Source organism: Hippocampus zosterae, chromosome 16, assembly GCF_025434085.1.
Source record: "Hippocampus zosterae strain Florida chromosome 16, ASM2543408v3, whole genome shotgun sequence".
NCBI classification, from domain to species: domain Eukaryota; kingdom Metazoa; phylum Chordata; class Actinopteri; order Syngnathiformes; family Syngnathidae; genus Hippocampus; species Hippocampus zosterae.
The window spans coordinates 6,917,096-6,937,648 of record NC_067466.1 but is presented as its reverse complement, the minus strand read 5'-3'; the positions used below and the strand labels follow the sequence as shown (position 1 = coordinate 6,937,648).

General features: G+C 41.2%; 2 protein-coding genes across 4 annotated transcripts in view; one reads left to right on the top strand and one right to left on the bottom strand.

Moving 5' to 3' along the window:
• thap12a (THAP domain containing 12a) overlaps positions 1-20,553 on the bottom strand; it is a 252,958-nt gene that overhangs the window by 5,757 nt on the left and 226,648 nt on the right. The gene's annotated exons all lie outside the window — the stretch shown is intronic.
• On the top strand, positions 175-17,842 carry umodl1 (uromodulin-like 1). 3 transcript variants are annotated; one of them, XM_052047754.1, is made up of 17 exons: positions 175-1,004; positions 2,436-2,678; positions 2,825-2,983; positions 4,276-4,400; positions 4,476-4,662; positions 6,979-7,119; positions 7,470-7,700; positions 7,789-8,046; positions 8,957-9,069; positions 9,151-9,370; positions 10,329-10,466; positions 11,523-12,277; positions 12,378-12,538; positions 13,740-13,976; positions 16,036-16,192; positions 16,279-16,363; positions 16,825-17,842. In XM_052047754.1, exons 3-17 carry the CDS (start codon positions 2,848-2,850, stop codon positions 17,010-17,012), a joined length of 3,132 nt encoding a protein of 1,043 aa, XP_051903714.1. In that variant the 5' UTR covers positions 175-1,004; positions 2,436-2,678; positions 2,825-2,847; the 3' UTR covers positions 17,013-17,842. The 3 variants fall into 3 exon arrangements, with proteins under 3 accessions (XP_051903714.1, XP_051903713.1, XP_051903712.1); XM_052047753.1 differs by lacking the exon at positions 175-1,004 and having other exon boundaries at positions 1,110-2,678; positions 17,534-17,842; XM_052047752.1 differs by lacking the exon at positions 175-1,004 and having other exon boundaries at positions 1,110-2,678.

The window sequence follows — 20,553 nt, the reverse complement described above, 5'->3', positions numbered from 1 at the left end:
TTATCTCCTTTCGGCTCAACTCCTTCACCACGACAGACAGATGTGAAGTTCGCATCCCAGGTGACACTGCACCTATCCGCCTCTCAATCTCACGTTCCATCCCACAACTACTCGTGAACAAGACCACAAGGTACTTAAACTCCTCCACTTGGGGCAGGATCTCATTCCCGACTGAGGACTATCGTCTCTGATTTGGAAGTGCTGATTTTCATCCTAACCGCTTCACACTAAGCTGTGAACTGCTCAAGTGAGAGTTGGAGATCACGGCTTGAAGAAGCCATTATTACCACATCATCTGCAAAAAGCAGAGATGCAATACTGAGGCCACCAAAGCGGACTCCCAAAATGCCTCGGCTACACCTAGATATACTTACTCTCTATAAAGGTTATGAACAGAATCTGTGACAAAGGGCAGCCAGCCTCGGCGGAGTCTGACTTTCACTGGAAACAAACGCAACTTACTGCCAGCAATGCGGACCAAACTCTGACATTGGTGGTAACAGCCCGTATCCGCAGGCGAGCCCAACCATATCTATTTGGAACTTCTCGGCCTCGGACACCAGCTCAAGTTCTTTCCTTTTCACAGAGGTGATATTCCATGTCCCTGGAGTTGGTTTCTGTATCCCGGAATCGGATCGCCAAGGTAAGCCAACTTTTGCCGCCATCCAACTCACAGGGCACCCGCCCCTCCTACAGGTGGTGAGCCCATGGGACGGGGGACCCACGTTGCCTTTCCGGGCACCACAGGTGCAAGCCCGCCCACCAGGTGCTAGCCAGTGAGCCCCGCCTCTGGGCCTGGTTCCAAACAGGGGCCCTGGTGACCTGCATCTCAGCAAAGGAAAACGTGTTCCAAATTTCTCAATCATCATTAGGGGTCTCTAAGCCGTGCTTTGTTTGGTCCCTCACTTAGGACCTGTTTGGGGTTGGTGCCCCTGCCAGGATGCCTAAAGCCTGAGACAATATAGCTCCTAGTATTATTGGGACACGCAAACCCCTCCACCACGGTAAGGTGACGGCTCATGGAGGGGCGTAGAGTATTACATTTGCCTTCACTCAATCTCAATTCAACTTAAGCTATTTAATTTAGTACCTTGAGTTAATGAAAGTCACGTCAGCAGTTTCATTTGGCTTGTGTCGTAGCATTCAATGGGGACCGGGTGCCCTGTTTATCTTCCCCACAGACCTTTTCCTGTTATAAACGGTAAGCAACATGACTTGGCAACCATTGTGTGACGCAATTAGGCGTGGCACAGATTGTACCACTGCAAAGTCTGGCTTTATGTTCTTCACATCAGATGGATAAAAGAAAACTATTCAGGGCACTTGTGATTTCAAAGATACCTCATAAAGCAGCCTAATTTTACCCCTTCTTGAATCGTTACGCCTCCCACACACTCCCCTGCTTCTAAATGTAGCATGTCATAACCAACCCGATGATAGCGGCAAACCTAATCGGACACATTTTTTTTCACCATGTTACTATAAATGCAAATAATGATGTTCATCATTACATTCAGAATGAAAACTATCCACTGAAACATTAAAGAGTAATTTGTGTGATGAAATCAAAATGTTTATTGTTATGACATAATCTTTTATCAAATTAGAATCAATGTAATATATGAGAAAGTGTTATTTCATTCCTTCTCGCAAGACATTAATTGCTGACACCGGTGTAATTGCAAGTACTTTACAAGTACTGCCATGGTTACCTGCGTGGAAACCACATCTTTGGGGACTCCGCATCTCCCTTCTCATCCATATCTCCCATGGCGATAGAAACATGTTTACTTAGCTCACATTTCCAACATTACAATTGTCTTGAAAAAAAGTACTAAAAAAAATACTTCACAATTCTTTTACTGGGCCTGTTCCGATTAGAATTTTTAAAAAAGCATATTGCTCCACATGTGTTATGAGTGTAATATATTTTGCATTTCACAAAGGAAATGTGGTGAACGTTTGCATTAATTAATTCAGTATAGTGAATAATAGAACTACAAAAATAAATCCACCACTTGCCAGCTGCTATTTTTCTGTGAGCCATTAGGGATAGGTGATACAACCAGGGCTGGGGGATGGGTGGAGGGTGTGGAGCTAGAACCACATAGGATTTAGGCTTTGAGTACAGTACTGTACATCCAAACAGTCAATTGGTGTAATCCTATAGGGGACCGGGCATTTCCAATGCCGCTGTTACTTATATTTTTGTAATAATATATATTTTTTAGAAATGGGCTGGATGTTGTCTATTGGGATGATATTTACCCTCCCAGTTCTCTACACATGGAAAATAACAGCATATGAAGGTATGACTTAAAAATATTGAATATACTACCAAGATGAAAGGGTATCTAGAGATAAGTTTGTATAATAATAGCTTCTTAATCAGCCAGCAAATGTCATGATTAAGGAACATGTATTTTATTTGATAGGAAAAACCCTATCTGCATCTGGATACCATCTGTGTATTTACAACGAGACCCGCATTGTGAGTTCCCCGGTGTTACGAAGGGTTCCGTATACTGTGACCAAGAGTTGTGGCGGCTGGCTCTTTTGGACGGCATGTCCAGTGACACTATTCAGAATAGTTCATCAGAATGAGTACAGGATAGTGACGGAGCAGGTGACCAGATGTTGCCATGGTTATATACAAGTGGGAAGCTACTGTGCCCTGTGTAAGTGTGCAAATTGGTCAAATTGTTTTTTTTGTTTGTTTTTTTTGGTGTCTACTACTTGCATACAACAACAGCACTTCGCTGCTACAAATATCCTGATGCTAATACTTACATGTATGTGATTTGTGATTTTTCTTTTCATGGAGCTTTAAACCGGAGTGAGGAATTTATGAACAAACCTGGATCGTGCACAACAACAGACAGATCTAATTCCAGTGTTGATGACTGCGACTGGGACATAGATTGTCCAAACTGGCAAAAGTGCTGTGAGAGATCAGGTCATTTTCTCTGCAGTAACATTACAAGTTAGTATCCTTTAGTATCCTTTTTTTTCTTCAAAAATGTGCACGTTATCAAAAGTATTGTAGAGTAAACATTTTTTGACGTTTCACTTACATTTCTGTCAACTTTTTTTTTTTTTAAGAGTTGAATCAGTAGCCTAATTCTACTTTTCATTACTTTTTACACAGTTACTGCAAATATACTACGACAATACTTTAGAACAGAATGTACTTTTGTCATCCCTGGAGTTGTCCTTGTCATCGCATTGGTTTCCACAGCAAGAACATTTAAGGAAGACTTCCCATAATTGTGTTTATGACAATAATGGAACGTGTTGGTCTTGTGAGCGACTGTTGATCAATATCTCCTCTCATCCTAAACTGGGAAAGAGGAGTAAATGTTTACCAAACGGACAAAGTGTTAACTTGGATAATTAAAAGGTTAAGTTGTGCCATAGGCAGAAAGGAAAAACACATCACATATGAGGCTAAAATGAGGATGTAGCGTGTGTGCGTGTGATTCTAAACCAGGATCCCATGGCAACCCTAGTGTGCCACAAGAGATCAAAAGGCTGCCGTGGGAAATCATCCAATTTCACCTTGTTTGTCCGAAATCTATCATTGGAAATCTTTTGACGCCAGTGACTCAAAGCCGAATAGTGACATTCTCTTCCATAGATGATCTTGGATTAGATGACGGAAGGTTAATTCAACCTATTTATAGTATTCACCTGTTGCCATTCATACAACAGAATCAATCATGCCATTCTGCGAGCATATAAAATAAGATAACCTTTATTTGTCTCACACTGGGGAAATTTGCAGTCTACCAATCAGCTTTGTGTTCAACAATTCACACTGCACAAGTCCATTTGTGAGTAAATTGAGACAAGATTGTCATTATTTCAGGACAATATTGTTTTAATTATATTTTTTGGGTGATGTGTCGAGTTTGTTGAGTGCGTTGGTTCACTAAAGCTTAGGAAACACTGCCCGAACCTGCACCTCGCAGCAACGTGATCAAAGAAACGTGTGCAATACCGCACGCCGCAAATGTCATTTCCTCCACTTTTGTTAACGTTACAAGCTTGACGGGGCTAAGAGCTCATGAATGCGAGTCTGTTTATAGAATGAATGTATGCGTCTATTTCTTCAAATGAAAAAAAAAAAGGAATGTCACTTTACACGATCATAATTCATGATCATGATTGTTTTTAATGATGCCAAATCTATAAAATGGTGAACTTCTTTTGTGCTTTTTATTATTTGTATTATTTGAATTATTCAAGATGGCAACAATGTTCTTTAATTATCAGGATCATCTAATTATACTGAGTATGGGGGCTACCGTTTCAATGTGACAGTGACGGTCAAGACAGATTACCAACAATTGATGAACAACGGAGCTCTTCTCAACCATACAAGATTACTTCAAGCAATGGTACCACAAAGCTGACATTCCAAACCTGTATTGTATGAAGATTAATATTCCATTCACTCCTTTATTTTCCTACAGGTAACGGGAGCGTTGGAGTCTGTTAATTTTTCATTCTATTACCTCGCCTCAAGGCCTGTGCATCCGTACAGAACTGGCACGTCGCTGCTGCTCGAATGCAGCTTTGTTCTTTCACTGCACGACGTCACATCAAAGCTGCATTTCCTTCTCAAACACATACAGGAGGTATCAGATGTGACAGTGGAAGGTGAGGAGAACAAGCAGAGGCAAAGCCACTCATGACTTGACTTGTGTTCCTTCATGGAAGCGACATTCTTGTAGCGTGTGATACTTGTACAGAACATAGCGGTCAGGAAAGAATGACTCAGTCGCACCACAGCTTCCTTCTCCCACCGCTTCTATTCGAGCGACCGTCTTCTGTGGGATGTTTCCTGCGATGGCAGAAAATAACACCCGAGTTAGTCACACATATTCCCCCTCCCCCACATACACAGATTGCTCACAGTAGTAACCACCTCAACAAACACATACCAGAATGGAAATGAAGTTATTTTGGTGACCATTCATTTGCTTTTTTTTTCAAAGACTATAGAAGGATTTTGACATTGTTATTTGGACATTTTTGCCTATAAAATGATGATTGTGTTTCAGTGGCGGATGCTAGTCTGTCAAGGAGGGGAAGCTCAATTTCGGCCTAAAACATACAATGTGTCCGTTTATTTATACGTGAATTCTACTCTCCATTCCTTTTCAAGAAAATGATCTGTGACCCTGTCGTACCAACAAGGTGTCCTTTCCAGGGTCTTAACTGTGGTGATATAAGTTGGTCTGCGAACACAAGCAACTACAATAAAACACACCAGAAATAAAATATTAATCTGTCGCTAGTCGTTTTCAACAAAGAGAGTGTCGCTATAATTATTAGAAGTCTATAATTATTAGTCTCCAGTTCAACTCAGAACAGAATGAGAATTAAAAAATGCTCCCACGTATGACTATACCAAAAGATCGGTGATTGGCTTATGTTACTGTCAATCAAAAAAGATTCAGCTTCAGACGGATCATCCAATCATCATGCAGAAAAGCTCAGCGTCCGAGGCCATCCCACAAATGACCACTGTCCATAGACTCACAGAGACGCTGAGCATCCGATGGGCGGGACAAAAACAGCATTTATCCAATGACTCGTCTCGTTTCACTGCATTGGGCCAACCTATACTGAACCCTCGAGAAGTCCAGCGTCCGCACTGTAGAGGCTCAGCTTCTGCACAGTTTAAAGCACAGTGAAGCCGCGGGAATGAATGAGAAGAGAGTCGCGTCGTAACTAGTAATAAAAAGCTGATTCGGAACAAAAGTTGAGCGCGTTGTAGCGCATATTTAGTCAATGGCATGTACACACAACTGTATGTACACACATTAATTTGATCACTTATTTTTTTGACATTTTATGGGAAGCAGAGCTTGCAGTCTTAGAGCAATCGCCTCTGTTGCGTTTCCTCCGAACATGTTCCAAAATGTGTGCAGGTGTTGTGGGGTGAAGTGAAAATTCTAAAACAGGGGTCGGCAACCCAAAATGTTGAAAGAGCCATATTGGAAAAAAAACCCAAAAACAAACATGTATAGCCGCAAATATATTTTTCTAAATATATTTTAGTATATATAATTATATAATATTATAATGAACACATGCTGTATGTATCTATATTGGCTATATTAGCGTACTATCAAAATGACTAAATTGGCTACAAATACACAATGAGCCTTCAAGATTAAAATATTTTGTTTTCCCCTGCAGTGCATCTGGACAGCAGGGGTGCCCAACCTTTTTTGACCGAAGATCTACTTTTCGGAAACCAATCTCCTGCGAGCGACCCGTTACCGCACAAGCGCATACAAACACACTTACACAGCATGCCATAATGAACAACAGTGATAACGGCCTGAAAAATGAACGGGGCATGGGACACACTTTTGCAGCGTGTTAACGTTCGTAGCTCACGTGTACTATTTAAAAATGCTTCTATCGGCCCTCCAGATTCCAATTTTTGCCAGTACCCTCGGTGAATTGTACCTGAAACGCTGTTTATTATTTTTTTTTACAACAGCCTCCTGACTGACATCCTGCCAATAGAAACATGTGTCGCAGGGTATGACGCAAATACTTGTTGACAGAAATGTTGAAATTTAATATTTGTTCGAAACATTTTTCCAGGAAAACATTACGAATGTTTGTGTCATGCCTGTCCTCTTGCAGAAACCACATTGAAACCAAAAATATATTTCCCTTCCCGATCTTTTTCAATTTTCAAACATTTTTGAAAAAGCTTCATAGAGCCACTAGGGTGGTGCCAAAGAGCCGCAGCTTGCCGACTTCCGTTCTAAACTGTGCCCGTAAATGGTTGTCTCAAATGTCCTGTGATAAGGTGGTATAATAAATAAATAAATAACATTTAACTAGGGTGTGATTAATTCTGGTCTTAGCTATATTGTGGGTCGCCGTGTCTTTCAATGTTATTGTAATTGTCAGTATTACCCTTTCATGTCTGTCTCTTCATCTTTGTAGATGTAAATGAGTGTGCACATCCTACTCTCCATCAGTGCTCTCCACTGGCACAATGTAACAACACAGTAGGCTCCTACCAGTGCGTCTGCCATGCAGGATACATTGATGTTGACCCCAGCAATCCTGGATCTCATTGTGCAGGTTAGCATGACCGTGGTTATTACGGTCTACACTGTTAGTGTAACGACTTTTTAGTTAAAGCAATGTTTCACAAATCTGTGGAAACTGGTAAAAGGACTTAAAGTTGTTGTTGCTTATGCACCAACACTGGTTTGTGGAAATAAATTTAGAATGTGTGGCATTATAAGTCCTTACTAGTGAGCTGTTGCTACTCCTAAAGAAACCAAAAAAAACCCCAAATCAAAATTATTTTGAAAACGTCAGATGGCATCACTTTAGTATGGTCTGCTCCTGTATGTAACTAGATACTGTACTCTAGTCTACATTAATAGTTGTAATCCTTCACCAGGCACTATATTCTTGTTTTTTAGTGCCAAATGCCATCCCCACGCCTGCCACTACAGAGGCCCCACAATGCTTCCCATTCCCAATCAACATAACCTCGCCTCAGACTGAATGCAACAGCACCGCGGTTAGCTTCAACGTCGCTGAAAACATGACTATGTCTCCTTTGAACACAAGCACCGTCTTTCAAAGTACAACGTACGGACCTACTTTCTCAACCGATGGGCTGCCTCTGACTCTGACAACAACTTCAATGTGTATGAAAGATTTTATTATCTCATTTTGTCAATTCTCTGGTTTAGGAGTTTTTATTTGTGCTCTCTTTCACTCTCTGCCCTTTTCCAGCTTCCCCCAGCATCAGCAGATTACAGGCTGCCAACATCACTGGCACTTCTTTTTGTGTGTACTGGTCCAGCTTAATCTCAGCCAACCAGAGTTACTTGGTGGTTCTTAGTGAGGGCTCAGAGGTTATTGGTATGTGGACAACTGAACAGACCATGACGGAACTGAGGGAACTGCAGCCGGGGGTGCTCTACAATGTCACTGTTAAACTCCACACAAATGAAAGCCATGGAGGTATTCTTTATATTGCAGTCAAAACTGGTAAGGACCGTTCATACAAACCTGAATTGTGTATTATATGATTTGTTTTGGTGTTGACCAATGTCTGACGATTACAAAGGTCTCTAATATCATTGTCTGTGTGTTTCTCTCTTTTTTTTTTTTGCGAGAGTGTGGGGGGGCTATCTCTAGTTTTTTTTTAAGTAGCTTACTTTATTTCAATACTTTTCAACACAATAATACTAAACAAAAGTCGTCAAATCTGGGCTGACTGGCACTTTATGGTAAATTGAATTGAATTGATTGGATACAAGGGTCTTTTAAATGCCAGCCTACCCATCAATTATGTAAATATATTCACTACTAAGTACAGGTAGGTGCCCCCCCCCACTCAAAAAAATAGAATATCAAAGAAAGTCCATTTATTTTGATAGTTTGTTTTAAAAAAGTGAAATTTGTGTGCATATATTAGTTGACCACACACAAAGTTAAATATTTCAACCATTTACTTCCCCTTTAATTACTTTAATTTCCCCATTGCGGGACCAGATATCCTTTATTTATCGATAATAAAGGATATCTTAATTTATTTGTTTCAGTTTTGAGGATTATGGCAGAGAGGCACACACACATACAAAAAAATCCAGCATTTCACAAAATTTGAATATTTCATTTGACCAACCAAAAAGGATTTAAACACAGAAATGTTGGCCTTCTAAAAAGTAATAAGCTGACAACATGGAGACACAAGGAGTTCTATTTTTATTTTTTATTTGTATTTTGTGTCTTTCTGTCTGTTATCAAAATCGAGGGGTGGGGAGCAGTGGAATGGGTTCTAAAGATTTTGAAATGTGTGCCCCTATTGTTTATCCCTGAACATGGTTTGAACCTGGGTTAAAATTGGAACACAATTAATTGATCATGAAATGAACTGACAACCATTTCTTTGTAGACGCTCAAACTCTCGATGCCAGCACTCGACTAACCAACATCCCGTTCACCAATGACTTGCACATCACTAGCAGCCAGGCCTACAAAAATCTCACTGCTGGCATTTTGGACGAGGTAGTGCATCAGGTGTACAATTGACCAACTGAACGTGGATGTCACAGCAAACATTGTGATAGTGGGAATGTTTCCTTGCAGATCTACCGATCTCTAGACCAAGATTTAAAGACGATGGTTAATTCAGGTCAGGTAAGAGTTGAGATCCGAAACCTATCCCCGGGTAGCGTGGTGGTCGACTTCACCGTGATCTTCAGCCCCGGTCAAGAACAGGACATCAGAAACACAACCACAGCACTACTCGATTCACTGAGGAACAGCTCCATATACACAATGGATGAAAACAACACAAGCATCACTGGTACGTGTCTTTACATTCTGACAGCTTTCTAGTATATCTAAAGCAGGCATGTCCAAATTCTGACCTGTAACAAAACACAACATTGTTTTGGCCTATAGTGCACTTTAAAATAAAATGAAGAGGCCCATGAATCACTGAGGGAGCCAGTATGAATTAATCACGATACAGAAACTGTTTGATTCTTTTACACACTATTTGTTCATGTCATGGCTCTTTTTTTTTAAACGGTGCAACATTAATAAAGTGGTACTTCCCTTATTATAAACACATCACAATGGTTTTTAAAATTATTTATAGGGGTGGATGCTGGAACGGATCAATAGCATTTCCTTTCATTTCAATAGGAAATGATGATTTGGTCGAGATAGGTTGATTAACACCATTATGTCACTGATAGCTACAAACTGTCTGAACTTACTTTTAAGATTTCCATAATAGAGAGTAGATTAAGCGATTAGATTATACTTTGTAGGAATTGTACTGCAAAAGTTAAGCATTTTGGATGCCTAATTTACAATTTCCATGTCTTGAGTGTGCTGCAGCCACTGTTTCTCAACTCAACTGTATTTATAGAGCATTTTAAAACTACCACCACTGTATACAAAGTGCTGTACATGGAAAAAAAGAATTCCTTCAACAACTAACAAAACAATAAATTAATAACAAAGACAGTAGAAAGCACAAAAATAGTAAAACTAAAAATAAACTCTCATGCTGAGTCAAAAGCTAAAGAATAAAATGGGTTCTAATTCCCAAGACAGACCAGCAACGGAAAGGGCTCGATCACCTCTGAGCCTCCGCTTAGTTCTCAGGACCTCTAATAGTGTCTGGTCCGCAGACCTGACGCACCGGGTGGGTGCGTCGGGGCGGAGGAGCTCAGAGAGGTAATAGAGCATAAAATGTGAAAGATACTCTCAGCCATGAGTGAAAATTGTGTCGTGTTTGTTTGTTCTTGTAGATTTTGATGAATGTGTTCCCGCGGAAAATGATTGTTCCCAGTGGGCGACGTGTACAAACACTTGGGGCTCCTACACATGTTCCTGTCTAGATGGATTTATGGACACAGAACCACAAAGGCCTGGGAGAACCTGTCAAGGTAGTGTCTCACAGTGTGGTATTGCTGCATTCAAGATAATTATGGACCAGTAGGCAAAATAAAGTACGCATCCACTTGTAAAATTGAAGGCTGTCAACATAAAAACGAGACTAGTATGACACCTGAACTTTTGGTTTTGATAGTATTGCTACAAGCCATTCAAATAATTATCCTGGAATGTTTTATCACTGATAATAATAAAATAATGTGAATACCGGTATTTACCTTTTGCTTTCATTGAAATACTCAATTTTTACTGCCATATTTCATTTTGTACATATAATTTTTGGGGGGGAGAATTTGACATTTCATGTCTTGATAATTTTTTTTAAACATAAAATTACTGACACTTTAAGTGAAACCAGGGAAGGTCAAAGTAGGCAAGTAAGGCAGTGCTGCCCAGGCTGTACCGCCCCCTTCACAAGAAGAGTAAAAAAACTAAACAAATTATGATGACTTCAATTACCTAAATTACTTATTAAATTCCGTTTCATTTTAGTTCTATGGTCCGGACTTTAGGCATGGCTGAAGACCGATTTGCCCCTCTACCACAGAGGTCATGGGCTGTGTGGAGTTTTCATGTTATCCCCGTGTCTTCATGGGTTTTCTCTGGTTTCTTCCCACATTCCAAAAAACATGCATTGCTGTAGGTTCATGAATAGATAAATTGTCTCTCAGTGTGATTGTGAGTGTGAATGGTTGTTTGTCTATGTGTGCCCTGGATTGGATTGCAACCAGCTCAGGGTGTACCCCTGCCTTCTTCTTGCCCAAAGACAGCATGCCCGCGACTGTCGTGAGGATAACTGGTTCAGAAAATGGATGGATGGATGGTCCATACTTAACATTGATTTTCTTTTTCAATCCAATAATCATCAAAGATTTCATCATTCAAATATCTGAATGTACGTATTTCCTGTTCAAATACAATGGAAGCAAGGGAAACCATTGTGTGTTCGTTCCATGCTTCCAGTAACCACACATACCGGTACAATAATTGGTGCTTAAGTTTCTATTCGCTTATTTATTTTTTTAACTACAATGTTTTCTCTTGTGCAGCTACAATGGAAACCACAACATTGCAATCAACGCCTATCACATTATCTTCAGTCAGCACTTCTCATTTAGCTCAAAGAATAACATCAACGTCTCCAGCTCTGTATATTATTGGGACCACCGTCGAGACAATCACCTCTACTGAAATAACTACCATGAGCCCACCAACATCCCTCTCTGCCACCATGGTACCAACAACCACGTTGGTAGCACCAACTACCACCACTCCACCTACAACCACCGCAAGCTCACCAACAACCACCGCTGTGGTACCAACAACTGCCACCGTGGTACCAATAACCACTTCCAATATATCAACAACAGCAATTACATCCAAATTCATTGCATCGACTACATCCACTTCTGCTGAAGTAATAACTCCCATGACTGCGGCAACAATCTCCACCAGAATGCCAACAAGCACTTTGCAACCAACAACCAGCACCATTGCAAAAACCCCTCATGCATCAGAAACTACAACACCACCCACAACTTCCAGGACTCAACGCACTGCCCCTATTTTAAACTCGACCTCCAACGATACGTCCCATAGGATGTCTCCAATTCTTGGTGATATTTCAGTGGATTGCAAAGTTACAGGCATCACAGTGACAATAGCGAGAGAGTTTCTTGTTAAGAACAACATCAGGGAGGACACTCTGCACCTCGGATATCAGGAGTGCGGGGTCAGCGGGTTCAATGCTAGCCATGCTCAGCTGATCGTGGAGTGGAACGACTGTGTCACAATTTCTACTCAAGTGAGTTATCACATATGATTTGAATCCCTTTGTTTTTAGTGCTCTCTTATACAGTGCTTTAAATATGTTAACAACCCTTACCATTGTTTTGTTATTTTAGAATGAGTCCTACTACATGGCCTCCGCGATGCTGTTCAACACCATGGACACATACACGTCACCCAACGGAACACTGGAGGCACCCAAATTGCGTCTGGAAGTTCCCATAATCTGTACCTACATGAGGAGTATGCTCATGTCTGCTGATTTTGGCTCCATGGGGTACGTCCTTAGTTCCCTCGTAGCCCAATAAAGGCCTGTGCTTTGGAAGTACAGTACTGCAAAGTGATCAAAAAGTTTTGTGATGGTTTAATTCATGTCAAGAATTTTGCTCTTGTGATCTTAACCAAATCTCTAATAAAAGAAGACTGGATACGTTTCTCAATACATTCTATTCAAGGGTGGTATATTTTAAAGTGGAATGATTTGATTCAATTTGATTCACTGAGTTCAAGCGCGTAAAATGCAATGAGTTTCTTTTTGAATCTTTTGACAGTGTGACTTGTCAGTACTGTAAATATGTCATTTCTTCCAAAGATAAAGAAGTACAGTTGTAGCTTTTGTCTTAATTCTTAACGGGTAAAGTCCTCCAAAGCCCAAACTATTCAAGTGAATTAAATTGTGACAAACAACAAATCACAAGCGTCATCAGGCTGATTTTTGACCGATGCATAGGTCTTTGACTGCCTTTTTTTCCATTTTTAATTTTTTCATTCAAGCTATGCTGACACCAATTAATTTTCTGGTGTACCAATGCATTGTTTTTTGTGACACCCCTAATAAGATAAGGTAACCTTTATTTGTCCCGCACTGGGGAAATTTGCAATCTACAGCAGCAAATAAATTTTTCAGAAAAGAACTGTACACATTTCAATACAAGTGCAATATAAAATATAGCATTAGCAATGTGTTTGTAGAATGTTTTTTTTTAAATAAATGATTCATAATACATTATTATAAAAAAAAACATTCCATAATAAATACATTATTCATGACAAGACTATCAATACTATTTCCTGGAAAAATCTATTGTTAAAATTATGAATATCATAGAAGTTTTTATTGAAATATTTAAGGTTTATTCTCATAATATGATTTTTTTTTAATGTGTGGAGGCATACGTATCTGCTCATAATCTTACAACTTTCTTATCGTAAAGCTGTGACTGGTTTTACACAATATTGTGACCTCTTGGAAAATGAGATTTAACAGAATAGTGATTTAATTTTGAAATTAAAGGTCGTGTGACCTCCAGATTATGGTGTGCCTAGTCTCTTGCCCAAAGACAGCTGGGATCAGTTTCAGCTTCCCACCCTAACAGATAATGAAATAATTCATTGTTTCAAACAATGCATGTAGGATGAACATTCTTTTTGCGTAATGCAGTAAATGTTTTTTTTTCTGCGTTCTGTCATTGTTCCAGATATGAATTGATCCAAGATGTGATCACAAGTGCGGGGATGTTCCAGGTGACAGTACAACTGCTGAACGGTACCTTTCCTCTACCTTATAACTATAGCTTATCCCCTGAGGAGGCTGTAGTGGTAGAAGTGAGCATGAATACCTCAGCAGAAGAGATCAAAGTCGTGATCTACTCATGCTGGGCTACCCCCACCCAAAATCCGCTGGACAACAAACGTTTTGTCTTCCTGGACAACAGGTAATCGCAACAACACTCATGTTTTTTTTTTTTGGGGTGTGTCATTAAAGGAGACCTTTATTATGCATTTCCACCCACAATTTTAAGCAGTTTCCATGTGTCTTAATATACATTCTTAATATACATACTAACGATGAATAAGCATAGCATCGAGATATCCACTCGTAACAATCCACGTATGGGTTTTGAAGGGAGGTTCTGTCTTACGCTAGTGAGGCACCGCTCACTCGCCCCGTGTTCTAAAATGGGCTTTCATTACCACGGCAACTCGTGGCAGAGCTGCGACGCTGCGACCAAGCAAGCATCTACTTGTTCACAAAGAGTGCAGAGGCTTATGAGAAAGGTGAGCAGGAAAACGGCACAGAAGAAAATAAATAACGGTAGCCTTAGCTCCTGTTCCCAAATGGAGAACTTGGTCAAACAAGGTGTAGGCTATCAGAAACTGCACTCAGTTCACGGGAACACCTTCACTATAAAGAAGAATAAATTACCAGAACTTATTTTTTTCCATTGTTGATTAACTTAACGGTGGCCCCGTTGATCCAGTGGTTGGCGTGTCGGCCTCACAGTGCAGAGGTACCGGGTTCAATTCCAGCTGTGGCCTCACTGTGTGGAGTTTTCATGTTCTCCCCGGGCCTTCGTGGGTTTTCTCCGGGTACTCCGGTTTCATAACACATTCCAAAACAAAACATGCACGGCAGCTTGGAACACTCTAATTGTCCCTAGGTGTGAGTGTGAGCGCCAATGGTTGTTTGTCTATGTCTGCCCTGCGATTGGCTGGTAACCGATTCAGGGTGTAAGCCACCTAGTGCCCGAAAATTGCTGGGATAGACTCAACACCCTTGCGAGGATGAGCAGATCAGAAGATGGATGGATGAATGGATGATTAACTTTAAAGCCAAGGTTTTCCAGAATTTAAAACAGTGGTATCAAACGTACAGCTAGTGGGACGGAGCAGGTTCTCACATTTGGATTGAATAGAGCACGTGAAAGGTTTTGTAAATTCTAAAAATGATTGACCAATTAATGGGGCTGGCTGCTCAGACAAATAGCCGATGTTAAGACATCCTGAAGTAACACTGTCCATCCATCCATCCATTTTCGAATCCGCTTTCTCCTTCCAAGGGTCACGGGGTGTGCCTGAGCCTATTCTAAAATCTAGCTGTCTTTGGGCAGTTGGCGGGGGACACGCTGAACTGGTGCTAATCGCAGGGCACACAGGGCACACAGAGACGAACAACCATCCGCGCTCACACTCACACTTAGGGGCAATTTTGAGTGTTCAATCAGCCTGCCCTGCATGTTTTTGGAATGTGGAAGGAAACCGGAGTATCCGGAGAAAACCCACGCAGGCCTGGGGAGAACATGCAAACTGAGGTCGACACATTAACCACTGGACTGCCCCAAGTAACACTGGTCTCTCATAAATCTGAGGGAGGGGGTGGGGGGTTTATATAAAACAAAACCATAGGCATAGTAGAACATAAATCAAACACAAATGTAGTAAATATGACACCTTCAATTTCTGGTAACGCAAACACAGTTGACAAAGATTAACCTCTTTATAACTTCATTAATTAATTGCATTGCATCATGCAATGCATTCTGGAAATCATAGATTTGCCATCCATTCCATTATCCAAACCGCTTCATCCTCACGAGGGTCGTGGGCATGCTGGATCCTACCCCAGCAGTTTTCGGGCACTTGAAAGGTTGATGACTTGAAAATAATTATGCTGAGTGTCATTTGCATTGACTATTAAGGACAATCGCAGAAAAATATTGTTTGCATCATCATTTGGAATGCAATGAAAACTACTAAAACGTGTTTCTATAGGATAGCTAAGATGTTGCGCATGTGTCACTTCGGTGTTTACCAGGAAGGCAAGTCTTGGTAGACTGACTTGTTTACATTCCTAAAATATTCCACTTTTGTATTTTTATGAATGTTTCAGTCAATAGTACAATGACTAAAACCCTCCTTTGGGTGATGTGAGGTTTACCCCTAAATTAGAGTTTAGGGACATATTTTCAACATGCTCATGTCTGTGCCCAACAGATGTGCCCTCAACATGTACACTGATGTGTTGATGAATGGAAATTCCAGCACATCTCGTGTGTCTGTGCAGATATTCTCCTTTGTCGATGTCAATTTGATCTATCTGCACTGCCACGTTCAGATCTGTTTGCAGATCGGATCTGATATCTGCGTGCCCGTGAGTGCGACTGCATTCATAGTGCAACCCCCCCGGCCCCCTTTTTTTCCCCTTTAAAACACATTTGCTTGCTCTTTTTCGTTTAGGACTGTGTGCAAAGAACAGCTTGGTCTTCCAACACCATTGGAAGAGCATTCGGTTCGACTGGGCCTCTGCTTAAATCTGAAGAAGGTGAGTTCTGGACAACTGCTGTACAACAGGTTTGAATCAAGATTAACGGACAAAAGGATAGCTTTTAACCCTGTCCACTGTAGTAACCGCTGTCCCTCAGAGGGTTAAACACGGAAGATATTTAAACATATATATACTTAATAGAAAAATAAGGCCAGAGACTATGTAGGCATGTCTACACTCTCTCACTCAAACAGATGTGATATGTTTTTATGTGAAGTTCACTGGAAAGAAGTATTAAAAACTGACCCGTTGAGGGGAATGGCGATGGAAATGGTGTTAAAATTAATTCCATTGTGCCTCTTTAAGTGAATTGAAGTTTGAACTTGAAAGTGTGACTTGGAGGCACTCAGGGAGGATTATGCAGTCCTCTCATACTTTAGCAATCCTTTGAAATAACGACTGTCTGCTGATGTGATGTCTTGTTTTCTGTTTCATTTCATTTTGAATTGCCTAATAAGTGCCCCCAGAGAGTGAAAATGACAGACTCCAAATGATCGGACTGTCCTTCCTTGGAATTGCTGTGGTGCTCTTCTTCGTCATTGGCTCTGTTTGTCTCTTCTTCTATCAAAGGAATCGCATTGGACATTACAACTTCAATCCCAAATCCAAGCCACTGAACATCAGTGATATTGAGTTCAATGCTTAAGTCTGCGTTTAACAAGATTTGCACGTTAGTAGGTTGTTTCTCTGATAATGTCCATTCTTGATTGAATTTGCAAAGCCTTTGCACTATGTCATATTTCCCAATTAGACTTTAGAGTTGCCAACATACATTTGTTGAACCCTCCCATGTTACAATTTGAAAAATGTAATTGTTTTCTATACTAGTGGTCAGTCTATACATGTCTATACAGAGTTTTGGGGGTCTCAAGGATCGAGGATTCCACCTGCGATATGAAGCACTTAGGGTAGAATACTTCAATTAAGGGTGGTCAAAAATAGAGAAATAAATACATTTTTAATTCATGTTTCATTTAAAAGCAAAAACAACAATGTAGTATCCTTCCACAAAGACATAAGTGATAAAGTGCCCCCGCCTCAAAAATAAAATAAAATAAAATAAAGGGAACACTTGGGAGTTACATAGTGCTGTTTGAGTGTTCCCTTTATTTTTTGGAGCAGTCTATTTTTACAGTTATTGCTTCACATTTTTTGACATCCATCCAGGCAGTGTGGCTTCAGTTTGCACTATGACTGTGAATGTGATGAGTCATCTTTCTCAACCAGTTCAAGTGGCTGGAGTCAGCTGAGATCAGCTCCAGCTTCCCACGCTCCTAAACAAATGGATGCATCTGATTTTTAAGAATCAAAATCCTGATTCTTATTATACACATAAATTTATTCTTATACACAGTTTTTATAACAGATGAAACATTTTACATCTGTCATAGCAGAGATTTTGTATGCATAGTGCTGTAAATGTTTTCATGTTTACCTATTATAGCTTAAAATAAAAACAGCCTGTTTCCAATTTCATGACAGTTATTGTTTCTCTGTTCACAGTGTTGATCGATTTATTTTTAGACTGCTTGGATTAAAAAAAACATCTCTGTCCAACTCTTTTTAATGTTGATCAATGTGTAAAAATGAAACAAAACAAAAAATAACAATCTAAAGGTTAGATTAATAAGATATCCTTTATTTGTCCCGCACTGGGGAAATTTACAGCCTCCAGCAGCAAGAATGTGGGTAGAAAGAAGAAAGAAGAAAACACAAACAAACACCGTACAATTAAGTGCGATATAAATACAAAATGGATAAATCGAAGTGCTATTTACAATTGTTTTTCACATCATTTAATTGTTATTATTATTCATTCATTCATTCATCTTCCGAGCCGCTTGATCCTCACTAGGGTCGCAGGGGGTGCTGGAGCCTATCCCAGCTGTCTTCGGGCAGTAGGCGGGGGACACCCTGAATCGGTTGCCAGCCAATCGCAGGGCACACAGAGACGAACAACCATCCACGCTCACACTCACACCTAGGGACAATTTAGAGTGTTCAATCAGCCTGCCACGCATGTTTTTGGAATGTGGGAGGAAACCGGAGCACCCGGAGAAAACCCACGCAGGCCCGGGGAGAACATGCAAACTCCACACAGGGAGGCCGGAGCTGGATTTGAACCCGGTACCTCTGCACTGTGAAGCCGACGTGCTAACCACTTTATTATTATTGTTGTTATTTTTATTCAGCAGCCTGACAGCAGTCGGTAGGAACAAGCGTCTGTATCTCTCCAGCGCGGGTGCAACAGTCTCTGGCTGAAGGAGCTACCTAGTGCTGTCAGGGCGGGCTGGAGAGGGTGGGAGGGACTGTCCATCATAGCTTTTAGCTTAGTTAGCATCCTTCTGTTGCCCACCTCCTCCAGAGTGTCAAGGGAGCAGCCCAGGACAGAACTGGCCTTCCTGACCAGTCGCTCCAGTCTCTTTCTGTCCCGGGCTGAGATGCTGCCTGACCAGCAGACAATGCCATAATGGATGGCCGAGGCCACCACCGAGTTATAGAAAGTCTTAAGGAGCGACCCCTGAACCCCAAAAGACCTCAGTTTACTAAGTAGGAAGAGTCGGCTCTGTCCTTTCCTAATCAGGGTGCCCGTGTTTGTAGACCAGTCCAGTTTGTTGTTCAGAAGAACACCTAGGTACTTGTAGGAGGTCACCCTCTACGTACTGCGGCCGATTTGTGAGGTAGTCTATGATCCATGCTGTGAGATGGTGGTCCACTCCGGCGTTTTGCAGTTTGCCTCCCAGTAAGTTGGGCTGGATGGTGTTGAAGGCACTGGAGAAATCGAAGAACATTATTCTCACAGTGCTCCCAGCCTTCTCCAAGTGTGACAGCACTGAGTGGAGGAGGTAGATAATGGCGTCTTCCAAGCCGATGCCAGGCTAATAGGCAAACTGCAGCGGGTCCAGTGCCGGGCTCACCAGCGGTCGAAGGTGGGCGAGGACGAGTCTCTCCAGCGTCTTCATCAGCGCCACCGGTCTGTAGCTGTTCAGCTCCTTAGGGTGGGGGGTCTTGGGCACTGGGACCAGGCACGAAGTTTTCCACAGCTGTGGAGCTCTGCCCAGCTTCAGGCTCAGGTTGAACATGTGCTGGACAATGTCACACAGCTGGTCAGAGCAGGTCCTGAGGAGCCGGGAACTGATCTTGTCTGGACCTGCTGCCTTCCTCACATTCATCTTCCTCAGTTGGTTCCTCACCTGCTCTGTTGTGACGGACAGGCAGGAACCAGGTGACAGACTGGGTTGATGAGAGCTGGTCGAAAGAGGAGTGGGAGGAGAAGAAGTCCTCAGTGAGAGTGGTTGCAGTTGGTGGTTGGGGGAAGGGACAGACGACTGGTCGAAACGGTTGAAAAACGGTTCATTCCATCTGCCCAGTCCTTGTCCTTCTCAGTCAATGTCTTTGGGCTGTCACGGCCTGAGATGCTTTTCAGGCCCCTCCAGACACCAGTGACATTGCTGATTATGATAAATTAAATTATAATAATTAAACAATATACTGTACAGAAATCACTTTATGTCGGTGCCCGAAAAAGCTGAATTTCGTCATATACTGTACTGGAATTCCCTGGAGAAATGTTTCGATTTCAGATTGTCGTGTCTTAAATTGGCCACCGGGGGAAGCTACAGCTTTAGTTTCAAATTGTAAAAGCATTACTAGTGCATATGTCACTAACTCAAACCCACTCACGCACACACGGACATTTGGCAATCGTCGCCCACTACTCGAGTAGACGGTTATTTTCTCTTGTTTTAATGAGTTTGGTCATTAAAATAATGACCAAACAAAAATAATGAGTTGTGTGTCAACCACTAAAATGGAACCTTATTTGTGTTGCCATTCACTACCATTATTTTTTTTCATGCCATAAAGACTAATAAAAACACTTGAGAAAAAATATGATCATTATATGTGTATGAAAGGGTTAATAAATCAAAATTCCATGAGAGGTTTATTTATTTTAGTAGTTAATTTCAAGAAGTAAAATTAATCATTTTTATGTGAGAATCATAACGACTCTTTCGCACAGATACAGTACAGAGTACATAGCGAGTGGAGTGTATTGTGCGATCCCCCCACACACACACACTTTTGGCCCAGTTCCTTGCATTTTAAATCATTTGTGAGCCAAAGAGAGTGCCTGAGACCGATATCCATTCTCCATTGTCCCTCCAGATCAAGAGCGACTTGCT

What these genes read in the sequence shown, in the direction of transcription:
- umodl1 (XM_052047752.1), top strand. Translation starts at nt 2,405, where the DNA reads ATGATTAAGGAACATGTATTTTATTTGATAGGAAAAACCCTATCTGCA. An exon ending in GGGAAGCTACTGTGCCCTGT is followed by an intron (nt 2,679 to 2,824) that starts GTAAGTGTGCAA and finishes CTTTTCATGGAG; the next exon opens with CTTTAAACCGGAGTGAGGAA. An exon ending in ATCAGATGTGACAGTGGAAG is followed by an intron (nt 4,663 to 6,978) that starts GTGAGGAGAACA and finishes TCATCTTTGTAG; the next exon opens with ATGTAAATGAGTGTGCACAT.